Here is a 10,373-nt window from a genome sequence, read left to right as displayed (position 1 = left end):
TTGGTTGGCGCGCCGGACTATTGGGTTGGGTGCCGTCGCGGGGTTTGCGATGAATGGGTCGAATGACGGGGCATCGAGCGTGCAGCCAGCCTCTTGGATCAGCTTCAGATCGTCGTAGAACTTGGCGCAGTCGACCGCAACCGGGAGGCCGAGGACATCATCGAGCTTTAGCTTGCCCAGTTCCGAGTACTCTTTCTTTAGCTCGCGCAGTTCCTCTAGCTTGCGCAGTTCCTTTAGCATGCCCAGTTCCGAGTCCGTTGTCTCTCCGGAGCAGGACGCGTACTCGTGGTTGCCTTCCTTGTAGCCGCAGTAGCGGCAGGACTTGATGCCACCGGCGTTGCATCCGACCTTAGCCGGACCAACTGAGGGGCACGACAGCGGATCGTACGTCGTGTACTGGCCAGGGTTCTTTGCCTTCACCGACAGGCACGGTTCGACGACTTCTTTGAGGAGGGCAGCGCACGTCGTTGTTGCCACCGGCGACGAGCAGACTGTGGTGTTGCCGACGCGGTAGTCGTTGTCAGTGCAGGTGATGATGCTCCGGTCGATGGGCTGCGCGTCTAGCTGCCGGTGGAGCGGCGCGGCCTCGGAGAGCGCGAGGGAGGCGAGGAGGGCTGTCGTGAGCTTCATGTACGCAATCTTCTCGTCCTTTCGTCGGGCGCGCACTTCTCAATGATCGTGCGGACTCCTTGTCACGCCTTGGATTATTCGGTTTCCTTAGTTGAACAAAACTATTTCTCCCCGTAGCCTTTTGGGGCTGGGAAGGCCCTCGCTCTAAATGCAAGAAAAAGAAAGTGGTGGCGCCGCCTTTGCCAGGCCCCCCGTCCAACCAACTCAACGACGATGACAACAGCGACGATGGCAACAGCGACGATGACAACAGCGACGATGAGCGACAAGCTGCTGGCTCCGCTAGAGAAGTCTCGGGACGCGAGGACCGGCTGCCTGAAGAATGTCTGCCTCTTCCTTCTCTCGCTGTCCGTCCTCGTGCCGCTCGGGCTGGTGGCCAGCGCGGCCGTCGCGGGCCGGCCGCTTACCCACCAGGGCATGACGCAGCCGCTCAGCGGCCTCAACTTTGCACTCATGCGCTTCGCCCGCGACATCTCTCGTGCAAAGGCACGCCGGCGCCGCTTCAACCAGCGATACGCTCTGGTGCCGCTGCTGCTGGGGAAGGAGGAGCCGCTGCCGCTGGGCGACCCGGACAGCTGCGTCGGCTGCATCTCCTTCACGCGGGACGAGCTCGCAGAGTTTGACGGCCGGCCGCTCCCCGACGGCTCTCCGTCGCCGCTCTACCTGTCTGTCCTCGGTCGGGTGTACGACGTTAGCAGCGGCGGCGCCTTCTACGGGCCGGGCAAGTCGTACCACAAGCTGGTCGGCAAGGACGCCACTAGAGCCTTTTGCACCGGATGCCTCGCGCCCTCGTGCCTCATCTCGTCGACCGCCCACCTCTCCGAGACGCAGAGGCGCGGGGCCAGCTCATATCCCCGCGCGGCCCACCTCTCCCGCCGTCGGCGCTCAGCGCCTCTTCCCTCGCCGGGCCTCAGGCGCGAGGCGCACCGGTGGGTCGAGCTGTACGAGTGGCACGACAAGTACACCCTCGTCGGCCGTCTCCGCGAAGAGGCGGCCGACCCGGCGGAGGAGGAGATGGCGCTCTTCCACGCGCTCGAGGCGGAGCTCAGCGGCAACCACAGGCCGTTCGAGATGTGACATGTATTGATGGGTGGGTTGGAAAAGCGGCGTCACAGATTTGCTAACTCCGCTGTGTGTGCTTGCAGTGTGCTCGGGCCCCGCCGCCCCGGCGCACGGTTGCTGTCTGTGTGTGCCCCCATGACGCACGTCTGCCAGTGCGGGGCCGACGCGTGTTTATGTATGTAAAAGAGGAATGCAGAAGATTGGACAGTGGAGGGACGCGGCCAGAAAGAGGGCGGGCGCCGAGTTAGTTTCGAAAGCCGGCGCTTTCGCGCGTTCGAAGGGGGCTTTGTCGCGGAATTTGTGCAAAATGGACAAAATTTGCGCGCGAAAGCCGAGATGGCACCGCAGGCGGCGTGTGTGCACGAGGGCGGCGGCGTCGAGCGCCGAGCAGCACACCACGAGCGCGAGCGGCAGCGCCGACAACGGGAGGCGGCGGGCGGCTCGACCGAGCCGGCGGCGGAGGAGGCGACGGACGTCGAGGCGGTGAGCGCCGCGGACGTCCTGGCCGGCGTGGAGGAGAGCGGCCCGAACTACGCCCTTCCGACGGCGAGGGACGGCCGGAGGGAGCGGCGGGAGCGGCTGCGGGTGGACGAGACGGCGAAGCAGGCGGGGCACACCATCGTGGAGACGGGAACGCACGTCGAGATCCTGGGTGAGCAAGGCTTGTGGTGGCCGGCCACCATCGCGGGGCGGGAGGAGGACGTGGACGGCCGGCTCGTGCACGAGGTCGAATACGACGGCTGCCAGGGCGAGCAGTACTGGCACATGCTTGACGACGAGCAGTGGCGGCGCGCGACCGCGATGCCGACGCCAGCCAACGGCACGAATGCGGCGGCCTCCACCGAGGGCGAGGAGAGCGGCGGCGAGGAGGGCGGCGGCGAGGAGAGCGGCGGCGAGGAGGACGCAGTCGCCACGGGGACGCGAGCGGGCGCGCATCGCCGCGCGGCGGCCGCGCAGCATAGCGAACTGGCCGACCTGCTCGATGGAATGGACGACGAGCGGCAGGAGGAGGCCATGCGGGCGGACGATCAGCCTTTGCTGAGGCCGCAGCCGAGCCTGTCGCGGCAACTGGTGAACGTGAGACGCCGGCTGCGCGACTTTCTCGCCCAGCAGGCGAAGAAGGGCAAGGACGTGGCCATGTTGCGGACCTCGCGCGGCACGCACCCCACCATTCGCTGGACGATCCGGTTCGGCCAGTGGCTGGCGACGACGCGCGTCCTGCCGTCGAGGGCAAGCCGCTGGCACTTTCCCGTCGAGAGTGTCGCGCGCGGGGACGAGGCGATTGTGCGCACCGGACGCGGCGAGAAGTCGGTGGAGGTCGCCCTCAAACACATGAAGAACCACCTCTGGTGCGAGCTGTGGCCCGCGATGCCAGCGGCCGGCACGTCGGAGGCGAGGCAGTACTGGAAGTCGGTGAGGGACCAGGTCATGTCCTTGTTCGAGGGCGGCGGCAGCGGGATGAAGATGCTGGCGGAGGAGGCGGGGAAGAGCGCGCGCCAGCAGCGGCTGGCGAGCGCGCAGGCGAGCGCGGCGGCGAGCAAGCGGACGGTGGAGCAGCTGAGCGCGGCGACGATCCACCCGTGCGCGAAGCAGCACCTGTACCAGGTCGGCGAGTACCAGCTGCAGGACGCGTCGCTGGCGGAGCCGTTTGAAGCAAACGTGGCTCACGTCGTGTGTGCGTACTTGGGAACGGCGAAGGTCACGGGCTGCCGTCCCGGGATGGCGATGAACGACGCGAACGACCTGGCGGACGCCGACAGCCCCTGGCACGAGCTGCCGCCGCTGCAGATGGGCGACCTCTTCATCACCATGGACGAGGTCGCGGGGGAGGGCGAGGCGGGCGCAGTGCGGATGGAGGGCGATTTCGAGGCGCTGAGCCGGATGGAGGTGACGTTCAGGCGGAAGAAGGACGAGTACTACGCGAAGTATGAGTTCGGCACCGCACTCACGCCCGACTCGGACCAGATGATTCGCCTAGGCCGGCGGCGCTCGCCACGTTCAAGATCCAATTCAGGTGGAACATCTCGTCGATGAAGGTGGCGTGGATGAGTTCGTAGGGCGTGAAGGCGTTGGTGATGTTGACACGCGTGTTGCTCGTCGAGTTAAGGTACGCACCCTTGGCTTGAACCTTCACGGCGTTCTTGTAGCCTGCGTCTCCAAAAATGACCTGCTGCGTCTCGTGCAGAGAGTACCCAGCCGTTAGGTACAAGGGGATCGTGAAGAACTCGACCGCGATCGCGGCCTCCAAGTACTTGTACAGGATCGGCAGGGTCCAGTTTGTGCTTCCAAACTGCTCGCACGGTCGCTCGGCGAAAGGAGAGTCGCTGCAGAGGAATTCGTTGTGCAGGCTGCACGTCACGTTCTGCGCGTTGGCAGGATCGGAGACACTTTCCGCGTAGAGCCACCCGGCCGCAGGCTGTAACAGGCGCGCGAGCAGGAAGGCGGCAGCGAGCGGAGGCATTTGTGTGTATCGAGTTGGCGAGGCGATGGGTCCTGACAAGGTCGGTCAACGTCCTTCCGAGGAATTAATGTCACGCACTTTCGAGCATTTTTAGGGCAATTTCTCACATCCACGGCCTGGCCAGGGATGCTTCACAGTTTGACACGCATTGTTGACCCGTCCCGTATTTTTTTGGGAAGGTCGATAAACAGCCTCGCCAACTCGCGCGCTTGTCCTTCCCATTCCGACAAACCACACACAGAAGCGAAGATGCGGTGTACGATTGCCCTGATGCTCCTCGCTTCGACATACGGCCTGGTTATCTCGAGGTCGCCTCAGCCAGCGACGGCACAGGAGCTGCAACGGCGGCGGCGGAGAAAGGCGAGACAGACAGCAGCGTGCTTGCTTCGCACGGGCCTCTCCGTGTGCTTAGTCACCGCTGCTACATCGCAGGTGTCACGACTTCGCCTCCGGCCACGGCCGTGCATGCACACGTGCGCCATCGCCGAACCGACTGTCGCCTCCGCCACCTCGCCACTCTCGCCGCCGGCGGAGGACATCAGCATCGAGTCGCCCCTGGACTACGACTCGCTCGCCGAGGCTGACGAGATGGAGGCATCAGAGCCGCTCGAAACTCCCTCGGCGAGCGCAGCCCTGCGCCCAAGAAACACTTGGCTGCCATAGAACACACTCCTCAAACCGCCTGCTCGCAGATGATTGACGACGACCCCGTCCTCCGCTTCTACCTCTCCGACCCAGAAGGGTTCGACTCCCTCTTCGAGCGCCAGACATCACGGGACGCCGACATGGCGGACGCTGTCGTGGACGCATGGATGGAGGCGGGCCGCTACAAACGCCGGCCCTAGGCCTAGCTCTATAGCCGTAGTTCGCCACCAAAATTCGATGTCTACTGAGTGTGCTAGTCGAAATGTGTAACGAAACACCAAGCTGCAAGCAAAATGCGCCCGCGGCGAAGATGCCGACTCACACCCGCCCAACACGCAGCTAGGGCGTACGCGGTCTCGGGAACCGTACCCATACTACTCAAAAGTACAATATACTACCACAAAGCACCACTAGCGATTTCGCGCGGAGGGCGTAGTGAAGCGCTGGGGCGCTCACTGTGTGTTATTCGGGTGGGGATCCATCAGTGGTAACCGGCTTTAGTCACAGATCCAAGCTCAGACGCCACACCAACACCACAAACACGCTCACTTCGCCGCTGCTGTAGAGGGCCCCCGGGGGCCCATACTACGTCGAAGTACGGACCCGATCTCGGCACTCACGGGCTGTCACGCGCCCGCGCGCGGCGCGGGCCGCACCGCCCATGCCCCCGGGTCACCGACCCCGCCTCTCGGCCCTCTCGGCCCTCAGGAGCGTGCGGGAGACCGGCGAGGGGCGCGCCGCGCGCCGCCTGCAGAGCCGCCAGAGGCATTGTCGCCTCCGCTGGCGGGGTTCCCGCGCGCCCGCCCGCGCCCGGACCCGCGCCCGCTGCGCCCGCGGGCTCCGGATGCGCCGCCCTCCGTCTCCTTCTTCTCGATGGCAGTCCGCACTTGCTTGTCACGGGTCGGCGGCGTGGTCGAGGGGAAGGTCGCCGGCGGCCGCAACTCCGCCGCCGTCGCTCCGCCGGCTCTGATCGAGTATCGGGCGTTGAGGGCGGCGGCGCAAGACGGGTCTGACGCATCCATCGCCACGAGCCTCGCGACCACGGTCGTGGCACACCTGGCGGCGGCTCTCGGGGCCGTCTCTACGGGGCTCGAAGCCCTGGGGAGGTCGCCGGCGGCCGCAACTCTGCGCCGTCGCTTCCGCCGGCTCAACCGAGTATCCGGCGTTGAGGGCGCGGGCGCAAAGTGGTTCTGGTGCGCCACACGGCCACAACCCTTGCCACCGCCCTTGCCGCCGCCCTTGCCACCCTTTGCCGCCTTGCCTCCGCCGCGGGCGGCGGTGGGAGCGGCCTGCTGGGCTAGCATGTTGTCCTTGCTGGGGACGGGCACGTGGAACGCACGTTACATGTTCGAACGGCCTCCGGGATTCAAACAAAAAATAGCCAAGGCCCTCTCGCAACCCCTCCGACCCCCTGGGACCCGTGGGCGTCGAAGAGGCGCTCTCGGGGGGCCGTTCTGAGTTCATACTACCTCGAAGTACAATATACTGCGTCAAAGCACCGGCCCTGAGTCCGTACGGCGGGGGCCTCGCGGGATCGCGACTCGGAAGGAGAGAGAGGGGCGCGCGCGCATGGCGGGCCGAGCAGGCTCGGCATATGGTGAACCCCCGATGTCGCGATGCGGTCCCGCTTTTCCGCGATCATTTCGTCCGTCCAAACGAAAAGGAAGCGCCGGATCAAGAGAGAGATTTTAGAAAACCAACAAGAAATCACGACTCTCACAGTGATTTGGGCTCGGCAGCTTGTCAGCGAGGGGGGGGCGGGGCCGCGCAGGGGTCCTCTAGTGCCAAAGAAACGGCAAAACTATTACGTGCAACCTCGCCGACGGCCGCGCCGTCATGCACACATCGCAGGTTCGTGCAGTGATGTCGCTGGCGCTCGCCGTCGGCGTACACTCGACGTGCAACCCGTATTGTGGGGACAAGACGCAGGGCTGGGATAAAAAGTGCGACTGGGGTGGCTGCTACAGCTGCACCGAGTGCTCCGCCCCTGCGCCGGTGTGCAAGCCGTTTTGTGAGGACAAGACGCAGGCCTGGGATGACAAGTGCACCTGGACTGGCTGCACCGGCTGCACCGAGTGCATCGTCCCTGAGCCGGTGTGCAAGCCGTTTTGTGAGGACAAGACGCAGGGCTGGACTGACAAGTGCACCTGGGGGGGCTGCAGCGGCTGCACCGAGTGCTCTTCCCCTGCGCCGGTGTGCAAGCCGTTTTGTGAGGACAAGACGCAGGGCTGGACTGACAAGTGCACCTGGGGGGGCTGCAGCGGCTGCACCGAGTGCTCTTCCCCTGCGCCGGTGTGCAAGCCGTTTTGTGAGGACAAGACGCAGGCCTGGGATGACAAGTGCACCTGGACTGGCTGCACCGGCTGCACCGAGTGCCTGGCCCCTTTGCCGTCGGCGCCGCCCCCCACACCGCCGACTCCGACCGACCCTCCCTCCCTCCCGACCTCACCGTCGGCGCCGCCCCCCACACCGCCGCCTCCGACGCCACCACCGCCGTCGCCCCCAGCGGTGTGCAAGCCGTTTTGTGAGGAGAAGACGCAGGCCTGGGGTAACAAGTGTTACTGGGGGGGCTGCAACGGCTGCTCCGAGTGCGGCCCGTCGGCGCCGCCCCCCACACCGCCGCCTCCGTCCGACCCGGCCTCGCCCTCCACCTCGCCCACGCCGCCGCCGCCCTCCACCTCGCCCTCGCCGCCGCCGCCCACGCCGCCACCACCGGCGCCGCCGCCGCCCACGCCGCCGCCGCCCTCGTCCCCAGCAGGGCCTTGCACCATTTCATCCACCATTGTAGAATATCCCGCGGACGGGGGCGCTGCAGCCACCAACGTTTGCCACCAAGGCAATAACAACTATGATGAGGAAAAGTGCCGCCGTGCACAGTGTCAATTCCCGTTTATGCTTGGAGCTAATGGCCCGTACAACGAATGCATTACGGACTTCATACCAAGTGGAAGGCGCTGGTGCGTCACGACCGAAGGAACTAGTTCCTGGATGTATTGCGATGATTCTGAGGATGTTATCTTGGATAAATGTGAGTGATGCAGCCCGCGCCCCCAACAGTTGCGATCGGGTCCGTAGGACCAAGCCTGCCAAGTGGCGCTGTGCATGGGATGGTGGGAGGGAACGACACGGAAATCGGTGGGCTCTCGAGGATTTTTCGGTGGGCTCTGCGGTGCACGTGGGCTCGAGCCATCACAGCTTGCTGGATGCGAGTTGGCCGGATCCGAGCTGGAGCAGGCGGACATCGCTTCCAGGGAGGGGGGCGCCCTTCTCTCCACAGGGGGGGGGGGTCCCTCCCAGCACCTTCACCACATGCTAGGTGCCTCCTTGATCTCCTTGTTTCCGTAGAAGAGTACAAACTTGATGGAAAAAAGCCGTGGATAACGTTCCAGGACGATTTTATATCACAGGCAGAAGCAGTAGGAATGACAGAGATGATCACAGACATTAATGATTGGATGACGCACCGCCGTAACCGAGACACACTAAGCAAACTCCTCGGCAAGCGCTACATAAAATCGTAGAGTGAAGAGAGTAATAGAAGTGTGTGGAAGGCAGCCGGAGGGGCAGCATAGCTGGCTCTAAACGCGGCGGGGGCGGGGGCGGGGGTGCAACTCCATACTCAAAGTCTGGGTTTGGAGCGTGCTCGGGGTCGGGTGTCTCGATTGCGACCATCGTCTTGATAACAGAGTCAAGCGCGCCGGATCCAGAGTACGTGAGGTTGTTGCTACTCAGCCGGACTGGCAGCTGGTCCAGGTAGGTGCCGTTGGTAAGGGGGGGCTTTTTGAGCGCACGCCGAAAGCCGTCTGCATCGAGTCCTGCAGCACTCGCCACGTTGGCGACCCACTTGAGGTGGTACATCTCGTCGATGAAAGTGGCGTGGATGAGCTCGTAGGGCGTGAAACTGTTGTTGATGGGCATGACCTGCGAAGCACGAGGGCGTTAGGAGTTCATCGAGCCTCGCAGGCGTAGCTTAAGCCGGTGGGGCGGAGGGTCCGGCTGCTGTCCCTGCATCTACAACCTGACCTTCTTACTGTCAGTGTCGACGTACCTTCCGTTGGCTTGAACCTTCACGGCGTCCTCGTAGCCTGGCTGGCCAAACATGACCTGCTGCGACTTGTGCAGAGAGTAGCCAGCCGTCAAGTACAGTGGAATGGTAAAGAACTCCACGGCGATTGCCTTCTCCAGGTACTCGTGCACGATCTCGCGGTTCCATGGCTGGGCGCAGGGATACTTTTTCAGCGGAGAGTCGCCGCAGAGGACGTCCCACTTCAGGTTGCACGTGACGTTCTCTTTTCCCGCGCTGGGATCGGCGGGCCAGCCCGGTTGCCACGAAGCGGCAGCGGGCGCGAGGGCGGCGAGCAGAAAGGCGGAGGTCGCTAGGCGAGTCATACCGATCGGGTGCGCCTCCGAGGCGCGCGAAATTCAATGCCGAACGGGTCCTGACAAGGTCGGTCACACCACCTTCCGAGGCAATGATGTCACGCACTTTCGAGCATTTTTAGGGCAATTTCTCACATCCATGGCCTGGCCAGGGATGCTTCACAGGAATTGGAACTAGAGCGTCCCTATACGGTCTAGCCAGCCACATAAAGCCGTAGTGCATAGTGCATAGATTATTTCCGATGTCAGTGGCACACAAGGCGCTCCTGACGGCTGTGTATACACGCCCAGTACAAAGAGAGGAACAGAGTGTTTCATGTGGACAGCAGAGTGTATAGTCCACCAGCAGTGGTTTTCCCGAAACGCCTCTCGGTCGTTCACTCCTCGTCGTCGGTGTTGGGGGCCGTCGCGTCGCTGTCGCTGTTGGGCGCGGTGGCGTCGCTGTTTGCTTCGCCGTCCAATGCCTCCGTCCTCTCAGCGAGCCCACCAGCCGGCGCCTCGTCCTCCGCTGCCGCCTCGTCCTCTGTGCGGTCCGAGTCGCTGTCCTCCATGGCGGGCGCGACCAAAGCTTCTGCTGGCGCGGCAGCCGGCACGGGCTCGCTGCTGCTGGCGCCATGCGTCGGCGGCCGGTCCGCCGCCCCAGCTGCTGCCGCCCCCTCCTCCTCGGCCCGACGCCGGAGCTGCGCAAACGATGTCGCCACGCCCTCGTCTGCGGCGGCGGCAGCACCCTCGGCGGCAGCACCCTCGTCCACACCCGCGTCTGCACCCGTGTCTGCGGCGGCGTCTTCGGCGGCGCCAGCATCGGCCGCGGTCTCCCCGGCCTCCGCACTCGCCTTGGCCGCCGCCACCGCCGTTGCCGCCGCCAACTCCTGCGCCTTGACCTTCGCAGCCGCTGTAGCTAAACGCCTCGCCTTGACTGCGGCGAGTACCGCCTCTGCCGCCGCCTCGTCCGCCGCCGCCGCCTCCTCCTCCGCCGCACGCGCCAAAACCGCCTCCTCCGCCGCCACCCTCGCCGCCTCTGCGGAGGCAATCTCGGCGGACGCCTCCTCCGCCGCCACCCTCGCCGCCTACAGTGCACATGACGCCACAGCAGTGACACTCAAGGTCGGACAATGCGTCTACCACCTTTTGACTCACAGACGTGCGTCGGACGCCGCTCGCTTCTGCCGACAGCCGCTCCGCCCTTCCTCCGCCG

General features: G+C 64.7%; 8 protein-coding genes across 8 annotated transcripts in view; 3 read left to right on the top strand and 5 right to left on the bottom strand.

The window, feature by feature from the left end:
- Positions 1 to 653, bottom strand: part of EMIHUDRAFT_365398 (hypothetical protein) — a 2,808-nt gene extending 2,155 nt beyond the window's left edge. The window contains exon 1 of the mRNA XM_005782955.1: positions 188 to 653. The gene's annotated coding sequence lies outside the window, so the exon portion shown is untranslated. The remainder of the gene's footprint in view (positions 1 to 187) is intronic.
- A 185-nt stretch (positions 654 to 838) lies between these two features.
- EMIHUDRAFT_442488 (hypothetical protein) lies at positions 839 to 1,867 on the top strand. Its single transcript, XM_005782954.1, has 2 exons — positions 839 to 1,463; positions 1,545 to 1,867. Exons 1-2 carry the CDS (start codon positions 844 to 846, stop codon positions 1,705 to 1,707), a joined length of 783 nt encoding a protein of 260 aa, XP_005783011.1. The 5' UTR covers positions 839 to 843; the 3' UTR covers positions 1,708 to 1,867.
- A 106-nt stretch (positions 1,868 to 1,973) lies between these two features.
- On the top strand, positions 1,974 to 2,593 carry EMIHUDRAFT_365390 (hypothetical protein; the record flags this gene model as incomplete). Its single annotated transcript, XM_005782953.1, has 1 exon — positions 1,974 to 2,593. A coding segment is annotated over exon 1 (528 nt), but the record flags the coding sequence as incomplete, so codon positions are not given.
- Positions 2,594 to 2,988: 395 nt separating this feature from the next.
- On the bottom strand, positions 2,989 to 4,154 carry EMIHUDRAFT_365388 (hypothetical protein; the record flags this gene model as incomplete). The annotated part of the gene is made up of 3 exons (XM_005782952.1): positions 2,989 to 3,137; positions 3,164 to 3,827; positions 3,855 to 4,154. Coding segments are annotated over 2 exons (490 nt in total), but the record flags the coding sequence as incomplete, so codon positions are not given.
- A 1,145-nt stretch (positions 4,155 to 5,299) lies between these two features.
- EMIHUDRAFT_232761 (hypothetical protein) lies at positions 5,300 to 6,102 on the bottom strand (the record flags this gene model as incomplete). Its single annotated transcript, XM_005782951.1, has 3 exons — positions 5,300 to 5,383; positions 5,686 to 5,830; positions 5,951 to 6,102. 3 exons carry the CDS (start codon positions 6,100 to 6,102, stop codon positions 5,300 to 5,302), a joined length of 381 nt encoding a protein of 126 aa, XP_005783008.1.
- A 559-nt stretch (positions 6,103 to 6,661) lies between these two features.
- On the top strand, positions 6,662 to 7,350 carry EMIHUDRAFT_232760 (hypothetical protein; the record flags this gene model as incomplete). Its single annotated transcript, XM_005782950.1, has 2 exons — positions 6,662 to 7,106; positions 7,340 to 7,350. 2 exons carry the CDS (start codon positions 6,662 to 6,664, stop codon positions 7,348 to 7,350), a joined length of 456 nt encoding a protein of 151 aa, XP_005783007.1.
- A 930-nt stretch (positions 7,351 to 8,280) lies between these two features.
- EMIHUDRAFT_232759 (hypothetical protein) lies at positions 8,281 to 9,187 on the bottom strand (the record flags this gene model as incomplete). Its single annotated transcript, XM_005782949.1, has 3 exons — positions 8,281 to 8,292; positions 8,411 to 8,719; positions 8,822 to 9,187. 3 exons carry the CDS (start codon positions 9,185 to 9,187, stop codon positions 8,281 to 8,283), a joined length of 687 nt encoding a protein of 228 aa, XP_005783006.1.
- A 368-nt stretch (positions 9,188 to 9,555) lies between these two features.
- Positions 9,556 to 10,373, bottom strand: part of EMIHUDRAFT_113229 (hypothetical protein) — a gene marked incomplete at both ends in the record, with an annotated part of 1,716 nt that continues 898 nt past the window's right edge. Inside the window, one exon of the mRNA XM_005782948.1 lies at positions 9,556 to 10,245. Within this exon, the coding sequence (XP_005783005.1) occupies positions 9,556 to 10,245 (690 nt within the window). The remainder of the gene's footprint in view (positions 10,246 to 10,373) is intronic.

Source organism: Emiliania huxleyi, assembly GCF_000372725.1.
Source record: "Emiliania huxleyi CCMP1516 chromosome Unknown EMIHUscaffold_184, whole genome shotgun sequence".
NCBI classification, from domain to species: Eukaryota; Haptophyta; order Isochrysidales; family Noelaerhabdaceae; genus Emiliania; species Emiliania huxleyi.
The sequence above is the reverse complement of the archived record's forward strand: the minus strand, read 5'-3'. Positions and strand labels throughout refer to the sequence as shown.